This window comes from Coregonus clupeaformis, chromosome 8 (assembly GCF_020615455.1).
Source record: "Coregonus clupeaformis isolate EN_2021a chromosome 8, ASM2061545v1, whole genome shotgun sequence".
Lineage (NCBI taxonomy): Eukaryota > Metazoa > Chordata > Actinopteri > Salmoniformes > Salmonidae > Coregonus > Coregonus clupeaformis.
In genome coordinates this window covers 55,736,884-55,761,547 of record NC_059199.1, presented here as the reverse complement: position 1 = coordinate 55,761,547, position 24,664 = coordinate 55,736,884, and the positions used below count along the sequence as shown (strand labels likewise).

The following is a 24,664-nucleotide window of genomic DNA, read 5'->3' as shown; positions in this document are numbered from 1 at the left end:
TGTCATAGAAGCGATCTGGCCGTTACTGTTGCTTTGCCATAGCATATTTTGTCTAGCGTCCATACTGTAGACTGGCCTACTCTACAGAATTTCCACTGGAGCAAAGTTGAGCCACTTGCAAAAAGCACTCATTAAAAAGAACCTATGTGATCTCCTTCTTGCTAGCTAGTATTTTATTCAAGCGGATAAGCAGTGACGTAGGCGGTGACACAGTTCCGCTATGCCAAACTGACGTTCTGTTACGTACAGACGTGTTAAGCCAGAGCATTAGAAAATCGTGGCAGGCAACCCGGACGTCTAGAGAGACGTCACTCCCTCTCACACCAGCTAAATGTAGAAACAGGTTAACTGGCCTGAAGGGAGATTAAGAAGACGGGGTGAGAAAACATGGGAGACAAGTGATATGAAGACTAGGTTGGAAGTTGACTTGTGGAGGATTAAAAGAGTGTTGTGATAGGTGGAGAATATACTATACACACTACAATGATAACTTGATGAGTTTGTAAATGGTTCCTCTTTCTTGGCCAACTAGACATTCAACGGACATAATAGACATTTAACATCAACAAAACATACACCAGTTACACAAACAGCGAATGAATAGTCTACATCCCTTTCTGTCTCACTCTCTCTATCAGGACAACTTCTTCCTTTTACTGAGTATTTCTCGCTCACTCTCTCGCTTTCCTGCCCCTCTCTCTCTCCCTCTCTCTCTGCTAGTATATTTCTGTTGGCTGTGGTTGATACAGTATACACTACACACCCCTCTCCCCCCTCCTCCCCCCTCTCACCCTCTCTGCTTCAATGGTATGAATGGAGTCCATTATGGAAGACGGGATTTTCCTTCATCGCCAAGGCAACCTGTAGAACCCCCGTATTATGGGCTGTCCCTCCCTAACCTACAGGTCGCTGTGGAGTAGAGAGGGAGGGCGGGGGGAGGGAGGGAGAGAGATAAAGAGGAAGAGAGGGAATAAGACACAACAACAGAGCAAAAGAGAGTGTGAGAGTGAGAGAGAGAGAGAGAGAGAGAGAGAGAGAGAGAGAGAGAGAGAGAGAGAGAGAGAGAGAGAGAGAGAGAGAGAGAGAGAGAGCATCTGTCTGTCCAGAGGGAAAGCGTAGACAATATGCTTATCATCAGAGCAAGACATGCAGGAGGAGGGAGAGACAGAGAGGGGGAGGGAGGGAGAGAGGGGAGAGAGAGCGAGAGAGAGGGACTTCCTGTAGTGTGTAATTTGGCCCTGTCAGGACAAAGACTCTCACTCCTACACTATAGTTCTATAGTGCACACTACTGTTGATCCTATGACACTCATAACACTAGTATAACACCCACGTAACATTACACCTGCAGACACTTATTTAGTATGACTGTATATCCTGTATGGTGTGCCATCAGTTTTTCCTGACCCTGTGACCTGACCAAGAAGAACTCTCAAATGTGCTCATATGATATTACACCAGTCATATACTGGTGTGTGTGTGTGTGTGTGTCCTTGAAGCGAATGTTGCAATGTTTTTTTAAAGAGCAGGGAGGGAATAACTAACCCTATATACAGTACCTTGGTAAATATATTAGTTTATATGCTTCACTTGCTGTGGGTGTGTTGCTACAGAAGGTACCATTTAATCTCTACTGAGCTGTGGCCTTCTATCCGCTAATCTGTGACATAGCTCTCTCTCGCTCTTTCCTTCCTTCTCTCTTACTCTCGCTCCCTCCCTCCCTCTCACCCTCCTTCCCTCTCTCTGTCTCTCATCCTACCTACCTCCCTCCCTACCACCCTCCCTCCATCCCTCCATCTCTCTCTCTCTCTCTCTCTCTCTCTCTCTCTCTCTCTCTCTCTCTCTCTCTCTCTCTCTCTCTCTCTCTCTCTCTCTCTCTCATCCTACCTACCTCCCTACCACCCTCCCTCCATCACTCCCTCTCTCTCTCTCTCTCTCTCTCTCTCTCTCTCTCTCTCTCTCTCTCTCATCCTACCTACCTACCTCCCTACCACCCTCCCTCCCTCCATCTCTCTCTCTCTCTCTCTCTCTCTCTCTCTCTCTCTCTCTCTCTCTCTCTCTCTCTCATCCTCCCTACCTCCCTACCACCCTCCCTCCACCTCTCTCCCTCTCTCTCTCTCTCTCTCTCTCTCATCCTCCCTCCCTTCCACCCTCTCTACCTCCTTTAAAATACAATTTATTTTATTACAGCAACAATGAGTCTGCTGTGGCTACGTAATCCACCCATTAAACCATTGCCGGAGGAGGGAGGGAAGGAGAGAAGGATGAGGGGAAAGAAAGATGCTAGCGGGTCTGTCCTAAGGGAGAGGCTTACTGTAAAACACACACACGTTAAAAAAGTCCCTAACCACTATGCTCTACGTACTAGATGGCACTTTGTGAAGCTGGCACTAGGAAAACATGTATATTTTAGATATGAAGTGTGCCATGGTTGAGTGGAGACAGGGCATTGCAAATAAATATGTAGAGTGTAGTTTATAAAACCCTGTGTCGCTTTTGAGAAACAATTCCGGTGCCTGGTACCGCCGCCTCGCCCATCAATCTACCCCTCCTCCCTCCCCCCCTCCCTCCCTCCCTCCCTCCATCTCTCTCTCCCTCCCTTCTTTCATATTGTCTGTTGTTCTTCATTCAGCCCTTTATACGCATTGATTCTTCCCTCGCAGCTGACAAGTGTGAAATGAATACAGTGTCTGTTCTCTCTTTCCATCGCTCTTTTTCTTCTCTATCGCTCTTTAGCTTTTACTCAATTCACCCTCTCTGTGTTGCTTTAGTGTTCCATTCTCTCCATCTTTCTTACATTCCCTCTCTTCTTCCCTCTTTCCCTGATTTTCTCTTCTTTATTTTTTTCTCCTTGCCCTCCCTCCCTTTCTCTATGAGAGAGTATTCTTTTAAACATGTTTCACTTGCACTGAGGGACAAAGAATTCTGGCTTCTATCTCTTAACACCCTCTCTCTACTTACTGTATTCTTTGGGAGGGAGAACAAAAATCCTAAAAGAAACAGCTGGCATAAGGACAAAACAGAGGAGAAGAAAAGAAAGGAGAGAGAGAGAGAGCGAAAAAAAAAAAGTGGTGTTTGTGTGCGTTGATGTGTTAGCTAGCTAGTGACTCACTCCCAGTGTGTGACGCAGTTGGGTCAGTCCAGTGAGACTAGCGCTGACGCAAATTTAGCCCTAGCCTCCAGCTGCTTAGTATATATAGCCACTATGTGTTCTCCCATTAACTAATTAATGAAGCTAAGCTAACTACGCTAACGCTAGGTACACGTATACTCCATTGACTTATTCATGAGTTGGGCTAGGTTAGCTAAGTGTATGTTACTGTAGTTATATGTGTTATCCCATTATCATATTTATGAAGCTAGGCTAGGCAAGCTAGGCTAGTGCTCAACTTAATACTCCTCTCTCATCCTCTTTCTGGGACTTCATCGACATTCGTTGAGCGGCGAGAAGAAAGATTCCGACCTCAGGCAGTGTATGTGTGTCCTCACAAGCATTGTAAAACAAGGAACAAGGACATTTCGTCGGTCCCCACCAGAAAAAAAAGGCAATTTTAGCCTTAGGGGTTAGGTTTAGGGTTAGAATTAGGGTTCGAGTTAGAATTAGGATAATAATTGACTGTCATCAGACACACACACACACCGTGTATGCTGACATTTCTAGAGAAACAGGTTTGAGAGAAAGAGAATGTAGCAAACCAAGTAAAAAACCCAATGCTGTGAAACCGATACCGCAGTGTCACAAACACACACATAGACAAACACACACATACACACGGAGAAAGGAAACAGAGAAGTTGTGCCGTTAGCAAAAGGTCAACAGCAGCCTTCAGGAGGAGAAGATATAACATGACAACACTGATTATAGAGAGAGAGGGAGGGAGGGAGAGAGAGAGAGAGAGAGAGAGAGAGAGAGAGAGAGAGAGAGAGAGAGAGAGAGAGAGAGAGAGAGAGAGAGAGAGAGAGAGAGAGAGAGAGAGAGAGAGAGAGAGAGAGAGAGAGAGAGAGAGAGAGAGAGAGAGAGAGAGAGAGAGAGAGAGAGAGAGAGAGAGAGAGAGAGAGAGAGAGAGAGAGAGAGAGAGAGAGAGCTACAGGCACTCAGAAAACCTGTCAGAGCAGAGCTCAACAGTGATAGTAATTGGCTGTGATGATCTAGTCCAGTGGTTCCCAAACTGTGGGGCGCGAGGGGTCGGCAGGGGGGGGCTCAGTCCGGCTTTAAACTTACTCTTGAAAGTTGTATTAGTAGAATGCACAATTTCGAAATTGGGTAGTGCATCATCAGTGCATGTGAGCTAACGTTTTTTTATTTAGGTTTTTTGGCCCATAGATATTGTTGTAATTTTTTTGTCACTCAAATATCACATGAATACACATTAGACATGGCAAAATGTAAAGAATTGCAAGAAAATGTGCTTTAAAACTGCTCAATTTTCTTTGCACCCCATGACTAAATGTGCAGAATTGCAGGAAATAAGCTTTAAACCTGCAAAATTCTCTCCACCAACAAGAGGGGTGTGAACAGTTTGTGTCATGAACAGTGCTTGTACCCATAGAGATAGACGTGGCAGGGGTGCGCTGGATGTTCCCCAATGCTGGAAGGGGGGCCCCGAGTGTAAAAGTTTGGGAACCCCTGATCTAGTCTAATGTGTTCTATACTGATCTAGTCTAATCTATTATACGTCTGTCTGTGTACTGCAGATAGAATAGAGTGAGTCTAGTGAACCAGAATCAAATCATTCATTCCGAGCGGGAATCACACCTGTTCTCTTTGAATGCTCTTATGATATTTGGTTCCCACTAAACTCAGATTCTACTAGCTATGTGCTGCAGATAGAATAGAGTGACTTTAGTGAACCACAGTCAGGAGGACAGACTCCTGAAAACCCCCTTGCTTGTTTCATAACAATGTTTAGTGACTAAACTGAGAGGGAGAGAGAGAGAGACAACGTTAGCCCAATGGAAACAAGGTCAGCTCTTTAAAACCACCCTATGTAGTATGACTGTGTTACGTACACACACACACACACACACACACACACACACACACACACACACACACTCTCTCTAACCCCTGTCATTAAGCTATGACATAACAGCCTTGGTCTAACTTGGACTTTGTCACAGCCTGATGAATGGAGGAGGGGGTTGTGACATAAACTGCCTCCCCGGAACAACTGGTGTCCTGTGGTGTAGTGAATGAAAACGCCTGTCCTCTTTTTCTTTCTTCCTGATCACTCCCGAAGAGCTGGGCACATATTCATAAAGCGTGTCAGAGTAGAAGTGCTGATCTAGGATTAGTTTGACCTTTTCCTTCATAATGAATCCGATTATTATGGACAGGGGGGACCTGATCCTAGATCAGCACTAGGGCTGGGACCTCACGATAGTTTATAATCACGATACTTAGGTGCCAATACGATATGTATTGCGATTCTCACGATTCTATATGTATTGTGATTTGATACTGCGATTTGATTGCGATTCGATGTTCCAAACATATTGCTCATTGGATGTCTGCTGCAGAGAGACAAGAGAGAGCAGGAGAAAATGAGTTTTGATCAGTCATGGAAATAAAAGTGCTGAAAACATGTTGGCTTATTTTTTTTTAAAGAAGATGGCGAGCAAGCTATAGAATGAAAAATACTGGCGTTTTGGTGCAGGTACAGCCAACTAGCGCTAGCTAACGCTACCTAGCAACAACAACATTTTTTGGTCAACATTTGGAGTCAAAGTATAGATATAATATCGTTCAAAAATAATATTGCGTTATGTCACTGTATCTATTTTCTCCCCCCTCACTAATCAGCATTCTGAGTCGACGCTGAGGCTATTTATTGTAGCTCGTGACTGCGTCACCCTCCCCCATTATCAAAACCTCATAAACTATATTAGTCTTCTAACGGGATGACGACGTGGATCATTAAGAGTTATGGTGTGACATCCAAATATGTATCTCCACGGTAAATAGTGACCAGGATGCTGTAATTTAGGATGAGTTGATGATGATACAGTATGATGTGAAATGGGATTGTCTGCTGATGTCGTAAATTAAAAAGTCACCTCAATTGTTCAAAGGCATTGAAGAAGCTGTATGTCAGTTGTAAATTGCTAACATATTGGTTTTAAATTGGTTGTAAATCTGCGGTTAATTGGTAGTAAATTACATGTTGAGACAAAATGCTAATCTTTTCCGGGATTAGACCTAGAGGCACCAGGGGTCCCTTGGGGGAGGATGGGATTGTAGGGAGGGGTGTGTGTGTGTAGGGTAGGGGGGTACAGAAGGGGTAGAGTCTCCACCCCCTAAAGAAGCTAGGGGAGAGGTTTGAGACACCAGGGGGACCCTTGGGGGAGGATGGGGTTGTAGGGAGGGGTGTATAGGAACCCCCTCCCCCCCCCCACCCCCAATCCACTTTATCCTGTCTGAGACCTGAGATAGCCCCACCAGACAGGGATACATCCGGATCAGTTGGGTGGCTAAACTGCCTTATGACTGATTCCTTATTCCTTCTGCAACAGACAGGAATCCATTCGGATGTGCTAATACGTTGTTCTACTGCTACAGAGAGGGATCCCCTGAAGAATTATTCCGCTACGTTGATACAGACAGAGACCCAGATCTGTTACTAAACTGCCTTAGGACTGGGATCCATCCGGATGTGCTAATACGTTGTTCTACAGCTACAGAGATCCTACTCAATAATCCCCATGAATGATCATTCTGTGTTGTTTCTACTGCTAACTAGAGAAGGATCCGTGTCTAATACCTTGTTCTACTCGCCCAAAGGATTACTGCAGATCCCCTTTAGACTGACCCAAGATCAGCATAACAGATCCATCCGGATCTGTTATGCTGATCACTAAACTCTCAGAGGAAACACTCCACTAATCTCCCTTAAACTAACCAGCTCTAGGACTAGCTGTGGAAGCTTAGCAAGACCCCCAATACGCCAATACCAGTCCTGCCCACAGCCTAACTCAGCCTAGTGTATAGCAGTCTCAGACTGGCTCTGTAATGGCAATCAAAAGTCCTACACTATAGGAAATAATAGGGTGCCATTTCATACACACCCAATTAGCGCCAGCTCTTTCCATGGGGAAACCCCAGGTTGTAGCATCTTTAGTTGAATCAGTAGCTTTGGTTAAGTCCAGCTCCTGTCTATATCTGCCTAAAAGGGTATTAGAATCAGCCCCCTCCCCCTCCCCCTCCCCAAATAATCTATTCTTATCCTTGGCCACAAAGTGTCACTTCACTGTTCTCCAGTCAGTGTTTCTGTGTGACCAGTGACCAAGAGGCTTGTCTTTGTGGAATAATTTTTCTCGTTGTCATCAGTCTGTGACATCATCAGTCTGTGATGTTATCAATGACATCATCAGACTCGGGGTCTCCAAACGTGTCATCAGCGAATAGCAAGTCAGAATAGGAAGTCAGGGTGTTGAGGTGTTGTTGCCGTGGCGATATAACATAGTTGGCATGATGATAAGGCGTATACATGTGGTGTTGACGGGACAGAGGATGACAGACAGACAGAGGAGGGGGTGTAGGGGGAGGTTGACAATGTAACGCTGTCACTACCTGTGGAGCGAACAGGGGGGATTTGAGGACACACACAAGTACGCACACACACACACACACGCCAAACAAATACACACACACACACACACACTAAAGAGCATGCATACACACACACACACTCTCGGCATGCTGAGTGACCACCCATGGGGGAAAACTGCAGACCATTGCACAATACAGGACAACACACAAGGGCATCACACACACACATACACACACACACACACACGGAAGTATGCATGCTGTACACATGCATACAAACATGCCTTTATATACACACGTGCACACACTCACACCTATACAGACAAACACATATTCTCACCTAGCAGGGTGTATGGCTTTGACCCCTGTCTCATAAATATATGACATGGGGCATCTCCCTTATTTACCCTTCTGAAGGACAGAGAGAGTGTGTGTGTGTGGCACTATGAATCACCCACAGTACTGACGAGCCTGTCACTAAGGTGGAGTCCCAAATGGCACCCTATTTCCTATTTAGTGCCCGACTTTTGACCAGGGCCCATATAGCTCTGGTCAAAAGTAGTGTACTATGTAGGGAATATGGTACCATCTGGGACACAGTCTAAGCCACAGGAGACTGTCAAGAGGAGCAACAAGCTCAGATTAAACACACACACTCTCTCTCTCTTTCTCTCTCCTTCTCTCTCTCTTGCTTTCTCTCTCTCTCTCTCTTTCTCGCTCTACCCTCCTCTGTCCTTCCCTCTCTCTCTCTCTCTGTCTCTCTCTTCTGTCTCTCACTATCCACCCACCCTCCCTCCCTCCCTCCCTCCCACCCACCCTCCCTCCCTCCCTCCCTCCCTCCCTCCGTCTCTCTCTCTCTCTGTAATGGTGTGTCAGTCATCATTAGTTGTTCTATTGTTTTCTCTTTAATCACCAGATCTGACATCAACAACCCTGTCACTCATGCTACGTGTGTGTGTGTGTGTGTGTGTGTGTGTGTGTGTGTGTGTGTGTGTGTGTGTGTGTGTGTGTGTGTGTGTGTGTGTGTGTGTGTGTGTGTGTGTGTGTGTGTGTGTGTGTGTGTGTGTGTGTGTGTGTGTGTGTGTGTCTGTGTGGGTGCGCGTCTGTGTGCGTGCGTGTGTGGACGTGTTTAACTATACTTGTGGGGACCAGAACTGGGGACATTTTGTTAGTCCCCACAAGGTCAATTGCTATTTCTAGGGGGTTTAGGGTTAAGGTTAGAATTAGTGTTTGGGTTAGAATTAGGTTTAGGGTTAGGAGCTAGGGTTAGTTTTAGGGTTAGGAGCTAGGGTTAGGTTTAGGGTTAAGGTTAGGTTTTCGGGTTAAGGTTAGGGTTAGGGTTAGGAGTTAGAGAAAATAGGATTTTGAATGGGACTGAATTGTGTCCCCACAAGGTTAGTTATACAAGACTGTGTGTGTACTGATAGTATGCCAGTAGTGCCAAATGTCGGTTTTAATAGGTGTATCTGGCTAGCATCGCTCTGCAGTAACACACACACACACACACACATAAATGGTTAGCCTCTTACACAAACGGCTAACCTATCTATTTCTAAACACATTCTCTAGAATCAATACACACACACACACACTGCAGGGCTGTAATGGATACTCTAACTATAACCATCATCAACATTGTGTGTCTCTCTTAGTATTGCCACTCAGGGACTCTCTCTCTCTCTCTATGTTGACAGATTGTGATGTCAGTCATAATGGTACAAACCCGATTGCTACAAAATGAGAAAACTCCCCTCCTTCCTCCATCTCTCCTCTCCTCCATCATCTCTCCCTCTAGGGAGGAAGTGAGCGATACAGAGAGACAGAAAGAGAGAGAGAGAGAGGGTATCAGTCAATTTTGTTCTATTGATGTGTTTACCCATGGTGAAATTGACATACATTAGCGCGTGTGTGTGTGTGTGCGTTTGTGCGAGTGTGTGTGTGTGAAGGAGGGAGAACACAGACAGACTGACTGGTGGTACAGTGAGAAGGTGTGTGTGTTAGGACAACCCTATTGTTTCAGCAGGAGAAAGGGAGGAAACGGAGAGAGAGAGAGAGGGAGAGAGAGGGAGAGGAAACGGAGAGAGAGAGGGAAACAGGAGAAAGGGAGGAAACGGAGAAAGAGAGAGAGAGAGAGAGAGAGAGAGAGAGAGAGAGAGAGAGAGAGAGAGAGAGAGAGAGAGAGAGAGAGAGAGGGAGAGGGAGAGAGAGGGAGAGGGAGAGGAAACGGAGAGAGAGAGAGAAAGAGAGAGAGAGGGAGAGGAAACAGAGAGAGAGAGAGAGAGAGAGAGGGAGAGAAAACAGAGAGAGAGAGAGAGAGAGGGAGAGGAATCAGAGAGAGAGAGAGAGGGAGAGGAAACTGAGAGAGAGAGAGAGAGAGAGAGAGAGAGAGAGAGAGAGAGAGAAAACAGAGAGAGAGAGAAAGAGAGAGAGAGAGGGAGAGGAAACGGAGAGAGAGAGGGAAGCAGGAGAAAGGGAAGAGATCAAGACAGCAATAGAGAGGGGCGAGTCTTTTGTTCTATAAATGTTTTGGATAAGATGGGTTAGTTGAATAGTTAATCAATTCAGTGTTATTACACACAGTGTATTATTCATCCAGTACTGTTACATGTTGTATACATATGACAATACTGGATGGACAATATACTAAGTGTGATTATACTGTATACAACTGTTCACACATGCTGTGCTATGTTTTATTTGCCTCTGATGGTCCCTGACCCTAGTTCTATAGGGCTCTTCATGGTTGTGAACCAGAGAGCAGTATTATGGGTGATACTTGCCATGTAAATCTCTAATAGTACTTACCATGGTGATTGAGAGGGTGTTGGACTGGGGTGAACACTCTCAGGTCCTGCTCCAAAGACCCAGCGAAAAGAGAGGAGGAATGGAGAGGAGGGATAGAAAGAGAGAGGAGGATAAGGCTGTGCATGCATTCCTCCCTCTCCGGAATGTCTAAGTGAGTTATTCCTCCCATCCACTCTGCGTTCTGGCATTCCAATTGAATAGTCTCTCTCTCTCTCTCTCTCTCTCTCTCTCTCTCTCTCTCTCTCTCTCTCTCTCTCTCTCTCTCTCTCTCTCTCTCTCTCTCTCTCTCTCTCTCTCTCTCTCTCTCTCTCTCTCTCTCTCTCTCTCTCTCTCTCTCTCTCTCTCTCTCTCTCTCTCTCTCTCTCTCTCTCTCTCTCTCTCTCTCTCTCTCTCTCTCTCTCTCTCTCTCTCTCTCTCTCTCTCTCTCTCTCTCTCTCTCTCTCCTTCTTCCTCTTTTCCCTTTTTCTGCCAGGCCAGGTTAAGAGCCTCGGAACACCGAGAATGCTTGAGTGTGTCCCAAATGACACCCTATTCCCTATTTAGTGCACTACTTTTAACAAGGGCACATAAGGCTCTGGTCAAAAGTAGTGCACTATATAGGGAAAAGTGAGCCTCAACACACTGCCAAGGTCTCCTCTGCACTCCTCTCCTCTCCCTCCCTCGCTCTCTCCCTCCCCTGTCTGTATCCATCACTTTGTCTCTTTATTCTCTCCCTCTCTCACCCTGTCTGTCTGTCTCTATCTCCCGCTCTGTCTGTCTGTCTGTCTGTCTGTCTGTCTGTCTGTCTGTCTCTCTCTCTCTCTCTCTCTCTCTCTCTCTCTCTCTCTCTCTCTCTCTCTCTCTCTTCCTTGGCCTCATCCAGTGATTCAATCTTTATCAGTCTTCTGGCTGAAGTATTTTTTAGGAATGTTGATGATCACTGCAAACATCAGAGGAATGCAACACTTTAGAATGCTCCAGAATTCTTCAGAACACTTGGAGCCACTTGGGTCCCTTTCACACTAGAATTTAGAACCCATGTCATGAAAAGAAAGCATCTTATTTCAAAGTTCAAAGCACCACAACTAAAATAGTACTAGCTAACTATGGTATTAGGTGAAAGCCTTCTCTAACTCTGCATCTCTCTTTGTGTTGTTTGCAAACCACTTTCCATAGAATCCCAATGAGAGGCTTTAGACTTTGAGGTTTGGGGGTTTGAGGGCATTTTTGGATGGGGGTTAGGGGGTGTCTTAATCCTTCTAAGGGTGCACCAGGGGTCTCGGGTGAGGCTGAGTGGGTACAGAGGGGTACGTGAGGACATTGACCCCTCAGTCCACCACAGTAATAGAAACAGGCTTCTCAGTCAGTGATCCCACGTTCCCACTTCTGGCACCAACGATCATGCAGCCTACGTTGTGTGTATGTGTGTCTTTGTGTGTGGGTGTGCATGCGTTAATGTGTGTTTGTTTGTGTGTGTGTGTGTGTGTGTGTGTGTGTGTGTGTGTGTGTGTGTGTGTGTGTGTGTGTGTGTGTGTGTGTGTGTGTGTGTGTGTGTGTAGCCTACGGGATCCCACTTCTGGCACCAGTGTGCATGCAGCTGCAGGGTAGAAAGCAGAGAACAGAACAGAATATTAATAACACAGCCCAATGGTGGCTGGTGGGGTTAGGTATATACCAGAGCCCTGAGATCCCTATAGACCTGCCAATATGAGAGTGGGAAGACTATGACAGATCTTATTATCTATTGAGACTATCTATTGAGGTCTTATTATCTATTGAGACTATCTATTGAGATCGTATTATCTATTGAGACTATCTATTGAGATCTTATTATCTATTGAGACTATCTATTGAGATCTTATTATCTATTGAGACTATCTATTGAGATCTTATTATCTATTGAGACTATCTATTGAGATCTTATTATCTATTGAGACTATCTATTGAGATCTTATTATCTATTGAGACTATCTATTGAGATCGTATTATCTATTGAGACTATCTATTGAGATCTTATTATCTATTGAGACTATCTATTGAGATCTTATTATCTATTGAGACTATCTATTGAGATCGTATTATCTATTGAGACTATCTATTGAGATCGTATTATCTATTGAGACTATCTATTGAGATCGTATTATCTATTGAGACTATCTATTGAGATCTTATTATCTATTGAGACTATCTATTGAGATCGTATTATCTATTGAGACTATCTATTGAGATCTTATTATCTATTGAGACTATCTATTGAGATCGTATTATCTATTGAGACTATCTATTGAGATCTTATTATCTATTGAGACTATCTATTGAGATCGTATTATCTATTGAGACTATCTATTGAGATCTTATTATCTATTGAGACTATCTATTGAGATCGTATTATCTATTGAGACTATCTATTGAGATCTTATTATCTATTGAGACTATCTATTGAGATCTTATTATCTATTGAGACTATCTATTGAGATCGTATTATCTATTGAGACTATCTATTGAGATCGTATTATCTATTGAGACTATCTATTGAGATCTTATTATCTATTGAGACTATCTATTGAGATCTTATTATCTATTGAGACTATCTATTGAGATCGTATTATCTATTGAGACTATCTATTGAGATCGTATTATCTATTGAGACTATCTATTGAGATCTTATTATCTATTGAGACTATCTATTGAGATCGTATTATCTATTGAGCTTTGCCGACAATAGAAAGCTAAAATGTCGACAATAGAACGTTTTAATTTATTTCATGAAGAATATCTTATTTTCATGCCTTTGTGCTTCTATAGACTTCAATGACTACATGAGTTTGTAGAATAGGTTTATCATCGAGTGTCTGACTGTGCCGGTGCACTCTTATAACAGTAATTGTGCTTGGTCATTTAATGTGATACTCACTATCTTTTCTCTCTTTCGCGTTCCTCCAGCTGTCTGGATCACTGAAGAGGAGGCTGACTGCGACTGAGGGGGCCCACCAGGGGGGCTTACGGCAGGGCCAAGGGCCTGGTAACGGCCCTGGTCTGTGTCTGAACGGTACCTCTGACGGTTCCTCCATGACCCAGGGGCCCGGGGGGCCCACCAAGCGACTCTGCCTGGAGGATGTGACCCTCGCCATGGGTACCAGCTTCCAGCAGAGCCCTTACTCTGGAGGACCCAGTCCTGGAGGTCATGGAGTACCTGGAAGTCAGGGGTCACTTGATGGTAACAGGCTGGGGAATGGGAACAATGGACTGGGGTTGCCCTTCTCCATGCCCCCTAAGGCGAGTCCTGGGTCTGGGGGGCCTGGAAGTGTTGGTGGAGTAGGACAATTTCACCCCAATGGAAGCTCCTCGTCGGCCCCATCGGTTGAGCAGGAGCTCCAGGATATTCTGGATGAGTTGATCAAGAACCCAGATCCTTCTCTGCAGGAGTTGGATCTGGACAAGATACTGGGGAATAAAGAGGAGCAGAATCAAGGGCCAGGGCCAGGGTACATCCACCCACAATCGCCCAAACGCTCCCCCCAGAGACCCACCTCTCACCTGGAGAGCCACCTCACCCACTCCCCAGGCTTTCCACAGGCAGGGTCTCCCCAAGTAGGCCCGAGTCTGGCCGGAGCACCCTACTCCATCCCCCACCCCTCCAAACCTGTTCCCTCGCCCCTCTCGGCTTCCCCACACCATTCCTCTTCCTCTTCTTCCCAGAACCAAGCTCGTTCTCCGATGTTATCCGCCGCCCTCTCCTCTCGACCTGGGTCTACTTGGCACGAAGTATCGCGAGCCCAACAGCTCCAGCAAATGGCGTCCAACTCCAACAAACACCTTTCCTCAAATACCCCTATCCCCCAGAACCAGACCCAGAATCAACCCCAGACCCAGGCCTCTATGCCTCCTCTATCCCAGCAAGGCTCACCCTGGGGCGGGCAGAAACTCCCCAACTCCTCCCCTCTCCACCAACAACCATTCAGCCCAGCTGGAAGCATTCAAAGCCCCCAGGGTTCGATGTCGATCTCCAGCCTGGTTCCAGCTCCGTCCGCAGGGCCTTCACCACCCTACCGCCCGGATAAGCTAGGCAGTCCGGCTCTCGCCCAACCCCCCTTTAGCCCACAGAGTACCCTCCTACCTTTAGGAACCACCAGCACATCCAGCACTTCATCCAACATCCAGGGGTCACAGGCCAACTACATGCCCAGTGGAGGTGCACCAACATCGGGCGCCACAAGGCCGTCGCCCCCCTACCGAACCGACAAGCCTCACCAAAGCCCGGCTCTCCAATCCCAGCATCAACCTCAACCCCAGAACCAACCCCTACCCCTACCCCAAACCCAACAACCACATCCATATAGCACCCAGAACGGGTCAGGACCCAACAACAACATGTCAAGTCAGCTCTACAAAGCCATGACGGCGGGTCAACCCAGCAGCCTCAAGCTACTCATGCAACAACAACAACAACACCAACAACAACATCAACAACAGCAACAGTCAAACACGCAACAGCTACAGACGAATGCCCAACTGGGCCAACACCCGTCCATGTCCAAAGCATGCAGTGGTGGAGTCCCCCACCAGGAACCCTCATATTCCTTCACCAACACCAAGCCCCTCCGCCATTTTGACCTGGACCCCCAGCAGAAGATGGGAGGAGTGGGTGGCCCCCCTATGGGCCCTGGACAGGGTGGGCCCCCCAACCCCATGGCTGGTTACCGGGGAATGCAGCATGGTGGTGCAGCCGGAACACCAGCATCAGTAGCAGCGAACCATGCCCATCTATTGCAACAGAGGATGCAGCAGAGAGCAGCAATGCAGCAGGCCGCAGCAGGAATCATGGGGCCACAACACTGTAGAGAGGTGAGTCATGATTGGCAGATTTTACTTCCTGGTTGCAGTATGTAGAGCGGTGATTGGATGGTACAGTCCCCTGTAGCTCAGTTGGTAGAGCATGGCGCTTGCAACGCCAGGGTTGTGGGTTCGTTTCTCACGGGGGGCCAGTATGAAAATGTATGCACTCTGGATAAGAGCGTCTGATAAATGACTAAAATGTAAAAATGTAAAATGTTATACTTTCTGGTTGCAGTATTTATTAAGGTGCAAAAGTTGTCAGTACTGCCTCTTTATTTACACTTTTAGCAGTGCCAGAGTATTCATTTAGTTCCAGTACACTCTGAGGTCATGTCTGTGTTGGGTTACTGCTTTAGTTGTCTTTCTGTTCAGGGAACTTAATGCTGTGTATTGTTGTACTTTTATATTGAAGTTGTTCTCAGGGCCTGTCGCAAATGTTTTCCTTAAGGACTGAGTCCCACTCCAGTCTTTTTTTGTGGTGATTGACAATGTGTGATCCGGAGGAAATTGGATGTTAGTGTGGAACTGTTGTGCTCGACATAGAGGGTCTGATTCTGCTGCTTTGGACTGACTTACTTGCTTAGGCCTGGAGAGAATTTACTGGGAAAAGGCTACAAGAGCTGTAGCCTTGTTCGTGTGGTGTGGTATTCCATCATGTAGTGGTGCTGTCTGCAGCATTTGGAGTTACGAAAAGGGGCAAGGTTATAGAGGACATGATAAGGGGAGAGAGAGCAGAGGAGAGGGAGAGTGCAATGGAGAGCACAGGGGAGGTGGGGAGTAGTTGTGGTGGGGAGTGTATGGGGCAGAAGAGGGGGGTTCCATAGAGGGGGGCACCCTGCTGTTTTTCAAAGGGGGAAGGAAGAGAGAAGTCAGGGTGTGTGGAGGTGGGGAGTGTGTGAGGGAAGGGATGGAGGGAAGAGGGAAGTCAGGGTGTGTGGAGGTGGGGAGTGTGTGAGGGAAGGGATGGAGGGAAGAGGGAAGTCAGGGTGTGTGGAGGTGGGGAGTGTGTGAGGGAAGGGAAGAGGGAAGTCAGGGTGTGTGGAGGTGGGGAGTGTGTGAGGGAAGGGATGGAGGGAAGAGGGAAGTCAGGGTGTGTGGAGGGATGGGGGGCTGTGTTAGATTAATTATGTAGAAGACAGAAGGGAACAGGGAGTGGAGGAATCTCTTCCTTTGTGTGGCGGTACCTAAATAAGGGAAATACTGTATGCGTCCCAATTGGCACCCTATTCACTATATAGTGCACTACTTTTGACCAAGGGCTGGTGACAAGTAGTGCACTATATACTATACACTAATTAGTCATTAAGGTCTATTTCATGTATTTAATGTAAATGCAGTGGTTAGGAGGGCCCAATTCCAAGTTCCCTACTTACTTACTATCAAGTCGCGATTCCCTATCTGCTACATCTACCCTGAAATACTTCCTGGTTGTAAGATAGGAGAGAAGTGTTTAAAAAGTGTTACAGAGAAGTGTTTAGTTATGTGTTTTTTTCGGAGGTGTGTGTGTTAGGGGCTTATTAACTGAGGGGCCCCTTTAGCGCTTACTCACTCCCTGCCGAGAGGCCGACCCTTCCCCCTCCCACTCATCCCCACTCCCTCCCTGCTTCCCTCTTATCCCCTCTTTTCTAAAATTCATTATCCTTTATTGGAGTGCATGCTGAAAGAGTGCTACTGGGTAGAGAAGGGGGAGGAGAGAGGGTGGAGGCGAGAGGGGATAGATAGATAGAGAGAGAGAGGTGGGGGGAGGAGAGAGAGAGGGGGGGGTAGGAGCTTCAAACACACCGCTCTCTCTGCCTCAAAGATCTGCTTGCTGCTGCAGGAGAGAATGCTGCCGCGGCAATTTGAAACCCAATCTTAAGACACACACACCCCACACCACAGAAACACACACAAATGTACACATGTATGCACGCACGTACACGCACCACACACACATACACACTACACACACACAAATGTAAACACGTATGCACACACACACACACACCATTCACATTTGTTTTAAGCAGCACTCACAAATACACGCTAAAACACAATTTAAACATCCCCTGTACACACAATAGACACTTAACACACACATTCTAAAATACACACACTAAGATACACCACAAGGCATTGTTCAGGCATGACAGCAAACATATTAAGCACTCAATCATCCACACCTATGTGTAGCGCACACACACACACACACACACACACACACACACACACACACACACATACACACACACACAGAGTGCAGTTTTCTAAAGCCCTGTTCTGTCGTGTGAACTCAAGGCAGGATTTTCCTGGCAATAGCAGCTTTTTCGTATTTGTTGACTCAAGTGGGGTTCCCCTCCCTAACCCTCACTCCCACACATGCACACACACACACACACACACACACACACACACACACACACACACACACACACACACACACACACACCTTCTATGGAAAGGCCTCTCTCCCTCTCTTTCTCTTGTCTCTCTCCAACAAAATCTCACTATCTGACACATTCTGACTTCAGTATGTTTAGTTGTTATGGTTGTTTAGTCATTCATTACGATTAGTTAAGTTAAGGGTTAAGGATTGGGATAGGGTTAAAACAGAAACAACTCAATGTTTAAGTTTAGGCATTAATTACGCCCATCCGCCGTCCCCATCCACAACACCCTAGCAAGCCGTGAGCCTATATGATGGTAATAGCGCACACCATTGCCCCTAGTGGCCGGTATTGAAGGCATCTCCCGACGTCCTGGGGACCTTGACGAACGTCAAATACTGCATTGGATCTGGTGTGACCTGGCTGCTCTCTCTCCCTGCTCTCTCTCCCTTCTTTCTCTCCCCCTCTCCTTCTCTCTCTCCCCCTCTCCTTCTCTCTCTCCCCCTCTCCTCTTGAATTCTCATTCTCCCCTCTCTCTCTCGGTCTCTCTCTCTTCTCCCCCCCCTGTTTCTCTACACCTCTCTCTTTCTCTCTCTACACCTCTCTCTCTTTCTCTCTCTCTGTCCACCTACACAAGCTGAGTTGCATTTAAAGGGGAGTTCCTTGCACTGACTGTCTCTTCCGTTTTCTCTCTCTCACTCTTCCTCTGCTTCCTTCACTCTCTCTTTCTGCATTCTGTCTCGCTCTCTTTCTCTGCATTCTCTCCCTCTCTCTTTCTCTCCCTCTCTTCCTCCCTCTCTCCCTGTTGACTATTCTTCTTTCTCTGACTTCTGGCTTAGGGCTGTGCAGCTGTGAGCAGGGAGAAACACACGCTCACCCACACACAGGGAAAAATCCTGTATTAAGACCTGCTATGTGCTCATACTGTTATAAGTGTTTTTCTATGTGAGCCTGTTATTTACACACCACAGGAATGCATAGTGGTGTGTGTGAGTGAGTGAGTTTACTGTGTGTGTGTGTGTGTTTGTGTATGTGTGTGTGTGTGTGTGTGTTTGTTTGTGTGTGTGTGTGTGTGTGTGTGTGTGTATGTGTGTGTATGTGTGTGGTAACACAGGTGAACTGTGTTGAGTTCGTTGGTGGTTGATGACACACCAGACAGAGGGTGTGTTTATGTGTAGACGTTCATCCATAATACGTCGAATTTCGAAGGGAAACTATGAGAGCTTGTTGCTCCAGACACACACACACACACACACACACACACACACACACACACACACACACTGTATGTACGAACTTATCAAATCTCCTTGACCTGAACTAGTCACAACCTCCCTCCTCCTCCTCTTCCTCCTCCTATTCACCCCCTCCTCTCTTCCCCTCTCCCACACTCTCCATCTCTCTCTCTGTTTGTCCTTCCTCCAAGGCTGACAGCACTTTTGCACTATTTCGCTATGGCTGTATTCATCACTCTAGCAAGAAGGCAATATTTTGAATAATGTAGAAAAACTATGGCCTTTGGCTTTCACCTGGAATTGTTTATTTATGTCTCAGAAAAAAAACTTCAACCCATATGATGTAAATAATAATGTTAGACATTTTATATTTAACTGTGTAATGTGCAAAAATATTCAAGGAAAATGTTTCATTTGCAGTGTACAAACTTAACATGATGAACGGGAATGACATTTACTCTCAATGGTGGCCAAAAATAACTATCTGAAAGCCACGCCCCTAATAGACCAAGCCTCCTGAAAATAAACTATGGATTACATTAAGTCAAGACCGAGACCGGGAGGGGGACAAGGGGTCCGAGACCAAGTCAAAACCGAGACCAGAAAAATCTAAGTCCAATTCAAGACCATGATTGTAATTTTGTCAAATCACCACCATAATAACAGTTACAAATGTCCAGAACAGAACAACATATGGATTCTTTAGACATTCAAAATAGTGAAAAAAAATGCATGCTGAGGGAAAATAGTGCCACTCTACAAATTATTACTAACCCAAACACAGTGGGGAACAATGGGCCTTCTACGCCTTCAGAGAAGGGCTAAGGATTTATAAAATATTTATTATAATAATATAATTACTTTCAATGATGTTCTGTTGGAAAGGAAAGGGTTAACATTGAAGAAGAAAAAAGATCCAATCAGGATTTTTCTTTGTTGGTCTCTGGGGAGATACATCTATCTTTAGCTAGCTATGTCAGCCATTGGCTAGGCCATGATATGCTAGATAAAGGCATCTGTCATTCAACTGTATTAGGGTAACATTTTGGAGTGACAGTGGAATCAACCAATAACATTTTCACTTAATGGGTGGGACTATTTTAACAAAAATGTATGGGACCTTCTGCCTTCTTGAAGGCCAACAGGTCACTGCACATTAGCGAGCTGTAGTTTTCCGACTGTCTAGCTAGCTAGCTTTTGTTGTCGGCTAGTTTGCAGCAGCTGCAGCAGGTGTTATCAAAGAGGATGTTGTTGCTAATTTGTTAGCTTCTCCCTTTTCAAGAATAACTTTAAGTTATGTTTCAAATGATCATCTGGTTAGTGGAACTGTGTTTTTTATTGCAGCGCGCTTGCTGTTGTTAGCCATCTCTTTGAAAATAACTTTTGTGTGTGAAACATTGTTGCATTTAAAGTGGAACTGACAGCATTTTAGCAATATTCAAATCTGTTCATATACACCCCCAGGAAGCGACCACTTAGATATGGTCATTTTCACATTTTCATAAATTCTTAGAATGTTTGGGAATTATCTATACTAAGGCAGTTGTTAAAATTATATAGCAAAATAGAGTGGGAAAGTGGCCGTGTGTTTGGACAATTAATAGACACTGCAGAAAATAAAACCAAATAAAAACATCTGTCTTGTCCAGGACCGGAGTCTACACAGACCGGTGCGCTATAGCCAATCAGAGCTACAGTAGGCCTTTATACAAACAAGCCATTTGTCACACGGGCCTGCCATCATTCACTTTGAACTTTGAACGACTTTAGATCATTAGAACACATTCACCAAAAGCCACAAAATACACCTGAATGTATTTCTGCAAATATGTAAACACCACGGGAGTCCTCTTACATTTGGGAACTTTACAGTCTTATTGATCAAACAACCATGAAAAGGTAGGCTCTCTCTCCCTCAGTTATGCACATCAACAACAACAAGATCAACAATTAATGCTAGCCAGAGCAAGATGAGCTAAAACATTAGATAAACCCCAGCTAGTTGGCCGTCAAAATTGCACTGATAAACAATGGGGAATTGTAGCCTCCTCGTTCTTCTGCAGTTTGCCTGCCAATGCATGCTTGTCCCAACCAAGCGCCTAAGCTAACTGGCTAAATTTGGCTAGCGAGCTACTTCCAGACACAAATGAGAGAACACCTCACTGACCATTTTACTCACCATAGCAGAGCTGGTTAGGCTGTTTACATGTTATCTAGAGCGTTCTTGACTAACTATTCTTTTTTTTGTCTACGTTTACTGACAGCGGGTGTTTCGTGTTCGTAAATTCATCAGTTGTTCAGAATTTGCCAACGCAAGAGATATGCTAACTGGATAACAGTCGTTCAAGTTCTTTCTAGCTAACCAAATGACAGCTGCATCTCTATCTGTGTATAGCCATCAAAAAACGATATGAGGGGAAAAAGTAAGTTACTCACCCACTCCTTCAATGGCATGACATGACATCCTCCTAGCAGATAGCTAGCTAGCTATCTAGCTAACGTTAGGCTCCATGTTTTTAGCTTGCTACATAAATAGATACACTAGCCTATTAGCCATGTTATGACTGACTTGTGATAATTTCCCTTGCTACTTTGATTGTATTGACATTCCCAGGCCAGCTGTGATTTACAACTTGATAGCAATATTTTTGGGACTACCAAGAAATGTATTGGTGAATTATATGAATCATGCATTGAACTGCATCCAACTATTCTGCAAACAATGCCTTACTGTACGTCATGGAACGTTGAGTCAAATATAACCTGTTTTTAAAAACTCTTATAAAGTTGGTTTTTTAGCATAAACTGGGAATTTGATATTTCTGACTGATATTATGATTGTCAGTTTGTTTCATATCTGCAAAGTATTTAAAACGCTGTCAGTTCCACTTTAAACTTTAGGTCACCGGTTACTTTGTGTGCTAAACGTGAAATGTTTTTTGCAATGGGAAGAAATAGTTGTACATTTCGAATGGGAAATTCTTAATGGTTGTGTTTTTGTATTCTTATGCTTGGTACCTACTGGCTTATTATGTCTGAGTTTATGGACTGCTTACCCTTTAACATCATGCTGTGTGTGACTGCTGTCTTTCCATCAGCCCTTTGCAGTGGTGTAGTGGTGCCTGGAGAAGTGGGTATACTCAAATTTTGCCAAAAAGTTACCAAACGGCCCGCCCAGCGAAGGAAAGGCACCCTGTGTGAAAAATCATATGTTTTTCTGTTTTTTTTTACGAGTTTTCCTATAGGTTATTCAGATTTTCACTCTCAAAATCATACCTTTTTTTTTAAATATAAAAAATACAGAAATGTGATGATCTAAGTCCACAACAATGGTTAAACCACATCAATCTGATTGGGTAGGCCTGTTAGGGCCTTGCTCCACAGTGGGTGGGCCTCTGTCCACCCAGGCCCATCCATGTCTACACCCCTGATGCAAACAGTGCATGATGACAATTGCACATCACAAATAGCCTACTAACCAACACTTCAGACTGAACTTTTTCAATATCTGGTTTGCATACCCATTGATGCCTTAGTTAGCATTTACTGGTAGATTTCATAAGTTGAAACGTCTTTCCTACCCTACCGGCTACCGATGTCATTCTTCTGTGAGCTGCTCCATGCCAAAACCAGTAGAGAGCTGCACACTGTTGCTGCCTGCAGATGATATTCCGCTGAAACTAGGCTATGTCTGCAGTGCGCATGTGAATATATTTCACGTGCTTTGTGATTGTGTAGGCTACTTTGTGCATGATTTCTCTATTGTACTACATACTTGATAAGTCGTATAGCTCCACTACACTACTTTGATATGCATCAGTAGGGATTAAGAAGTGAGTATACACAATGCCCATGGGAAAACAAGTGGTGTATACGGCTTATGCCTGCGTATACCCTCCACCACACCACTGGCCCTTCGTGTTTTGCAAAAGGTGCACTCACCTACATGAGTGTGCTGGTATTACAGTTGCTGTCCTTTCAGAATCACCAACCTGTCACACACTGAAGGCCTATAGGTTCGCCACTGTGCAAACATGTCTATAATAGATATAAAGGCTGTTAAGATACTGTATTCATGTTTTAAGAAAGGAGTGCATATATTTGGCCTGTCGAAGCGGTTTTATACACTGACTGAATGGAAGCTGATAATTATGAGCACTCCGCTGGTCTCGGGAAGAAATGATGAGTCCTCACTGTCCGAGACCGAGTCAAGACCGAGTACAAATGTATCCGACACCGAGACAACACCAAGACACTCAATATGTGGTCTCGAGACTGAACTAAGACACTGGAGTATAGCCTAGTCATACAGTAGTAGTATAGCCATAGTAGTATTTAGTAGTTAATTACATTGCTAATGTCCTGTTATACAAATAGGTGTGTGTGTGTGTGTGTGTGTGTGTGTGTGTGTGTGTGTGTGTGTGTGTGTGTGTGTGTGTGAGGGGGCAGAAAGGGAGAGACAGAGACAGACAGTACGGAGGCAGACAGTCTTGGCGACTGGATTCTGGGAGTAGAGGAGGGGGGGGGGGGGGCTTACACACACACACAGACACACACACACACTGAGGCAGACCTCAAACTCACACACAGTCTCTGGCAGAACGGCACTATTTGCAGACAAACACCCACCTTCAGTTGTACACAAACAGAGCCACATTAACTAATACCAACACACACACACACACTCGCACACTCACACACACACACACAGTGTAGGGTTTAGCGGACACAGGCGTTGTTCTTCAGGATGTTGAAGGCAGACTTTGTGTTGTCAACAACAAGATCTCATGGTTTTACCAATTTGACTTCAGATTCTGATGTTTATCCATGTTTTTCCAAACGTCAAATTTAGACTTTTCTCTAAGGGTCAAATTTCACAGTGTTTTTGACGCCCTGGGTTGACTCCTCCTACTCAGCATCGGTCTGTTACTCAAAATGTCACATTTCAAAGTTAAGGGTTAAGGTTTTGGATAGGGTTAAAACATTAAAGAGCGACTGCCCCTGAAAACCAACTAATCCCTTTGAAAATGGCCTATGTGGCATCGATATGAGTCAGAAACATTTATTTTAGTGTCAAGATTTACAACAAAGTGTAAATAGGAACATTTTGGTCATAAAGTCTGTCTCGTCTAAAACGGAGTTTGGAACCTCAGTGCATCACGAGTAAATGAAGGTTGGGTTTGGATTACAATTATGTCAACAAATCATGCCCTCTTTTCCCAAGCTCCACGTGCAAATCGCCCCTCTGCCCACTACGCGTCCCTTCATTGAATGGGGCTACGTTGTTTCATCGCAACCAACGCGTTCAAAGGTCACAGCTGTTTGAGACTGAAAAGCCCTAGCTATATATCACTCACACACACACACACACACACGATAGAGATATTTCTGTTTGACAATGTAATTTATAGCCATAGTAGTATTTAGTAGTTAAACACACTGCTGAATAATGTCCTGTTCGTGACATACAGATATTGAGATACAAACAAGTGTTTCTGTGTGTGTGTGTGTGTGTGTGTGTGTGTGTGTGTGTGTTTGTGTGTGTGAGGGGGCAGAGAGGGAGAAACAGAGACAGACAGTACGGAGGCAGACAGTCTTGGCGACTGGATTCTGGGAGTAAAGGAGGGGGGGGGGCTTACACACACACACCGAGGCAGACCTCAAACTCACACACAGTCTCTGGCAGAACAACACTATTTGCAAACAAACACCCACCTTCAGTTGTACACAAACAGAGCCACATTGACTAATACCAACACACACACACACTCACTCACACACACAACACACACACACAGTGTAGCATTTAGCGGATGCAGGCGTTGTTCTTCAGAATGTTGAAGGCAAACTTTGTGTTAACAGCAACAAGATCTCACTGTTTTACCAATTTTACTT

At 45.1% G+C, this 24,664-nt stretch overlaps 1 protein-coding gene across 1 annotated transcript in view; it reads left to right on the top strand.

The window, feature by feature from the left end:
* LOC121571277 (trithorax group protein osa) overlaps positions 1-24,664 on the top strand; it is an 89,957-nt gene that overhangs the window by 32,332 nt on the left and 32,961 nt on the right. Inside the window, exon 2 of the mRNA XM_041882652.2 lies at positions 13,276-15,177. Within this exon, the coding sequence (XP_041738586.1) occupies positions 13,276-15,177 (1,902 nt within the window). The remainder of the gene's footprint in view (positions 1-13,275; positions 15,178-24,664) is intronic.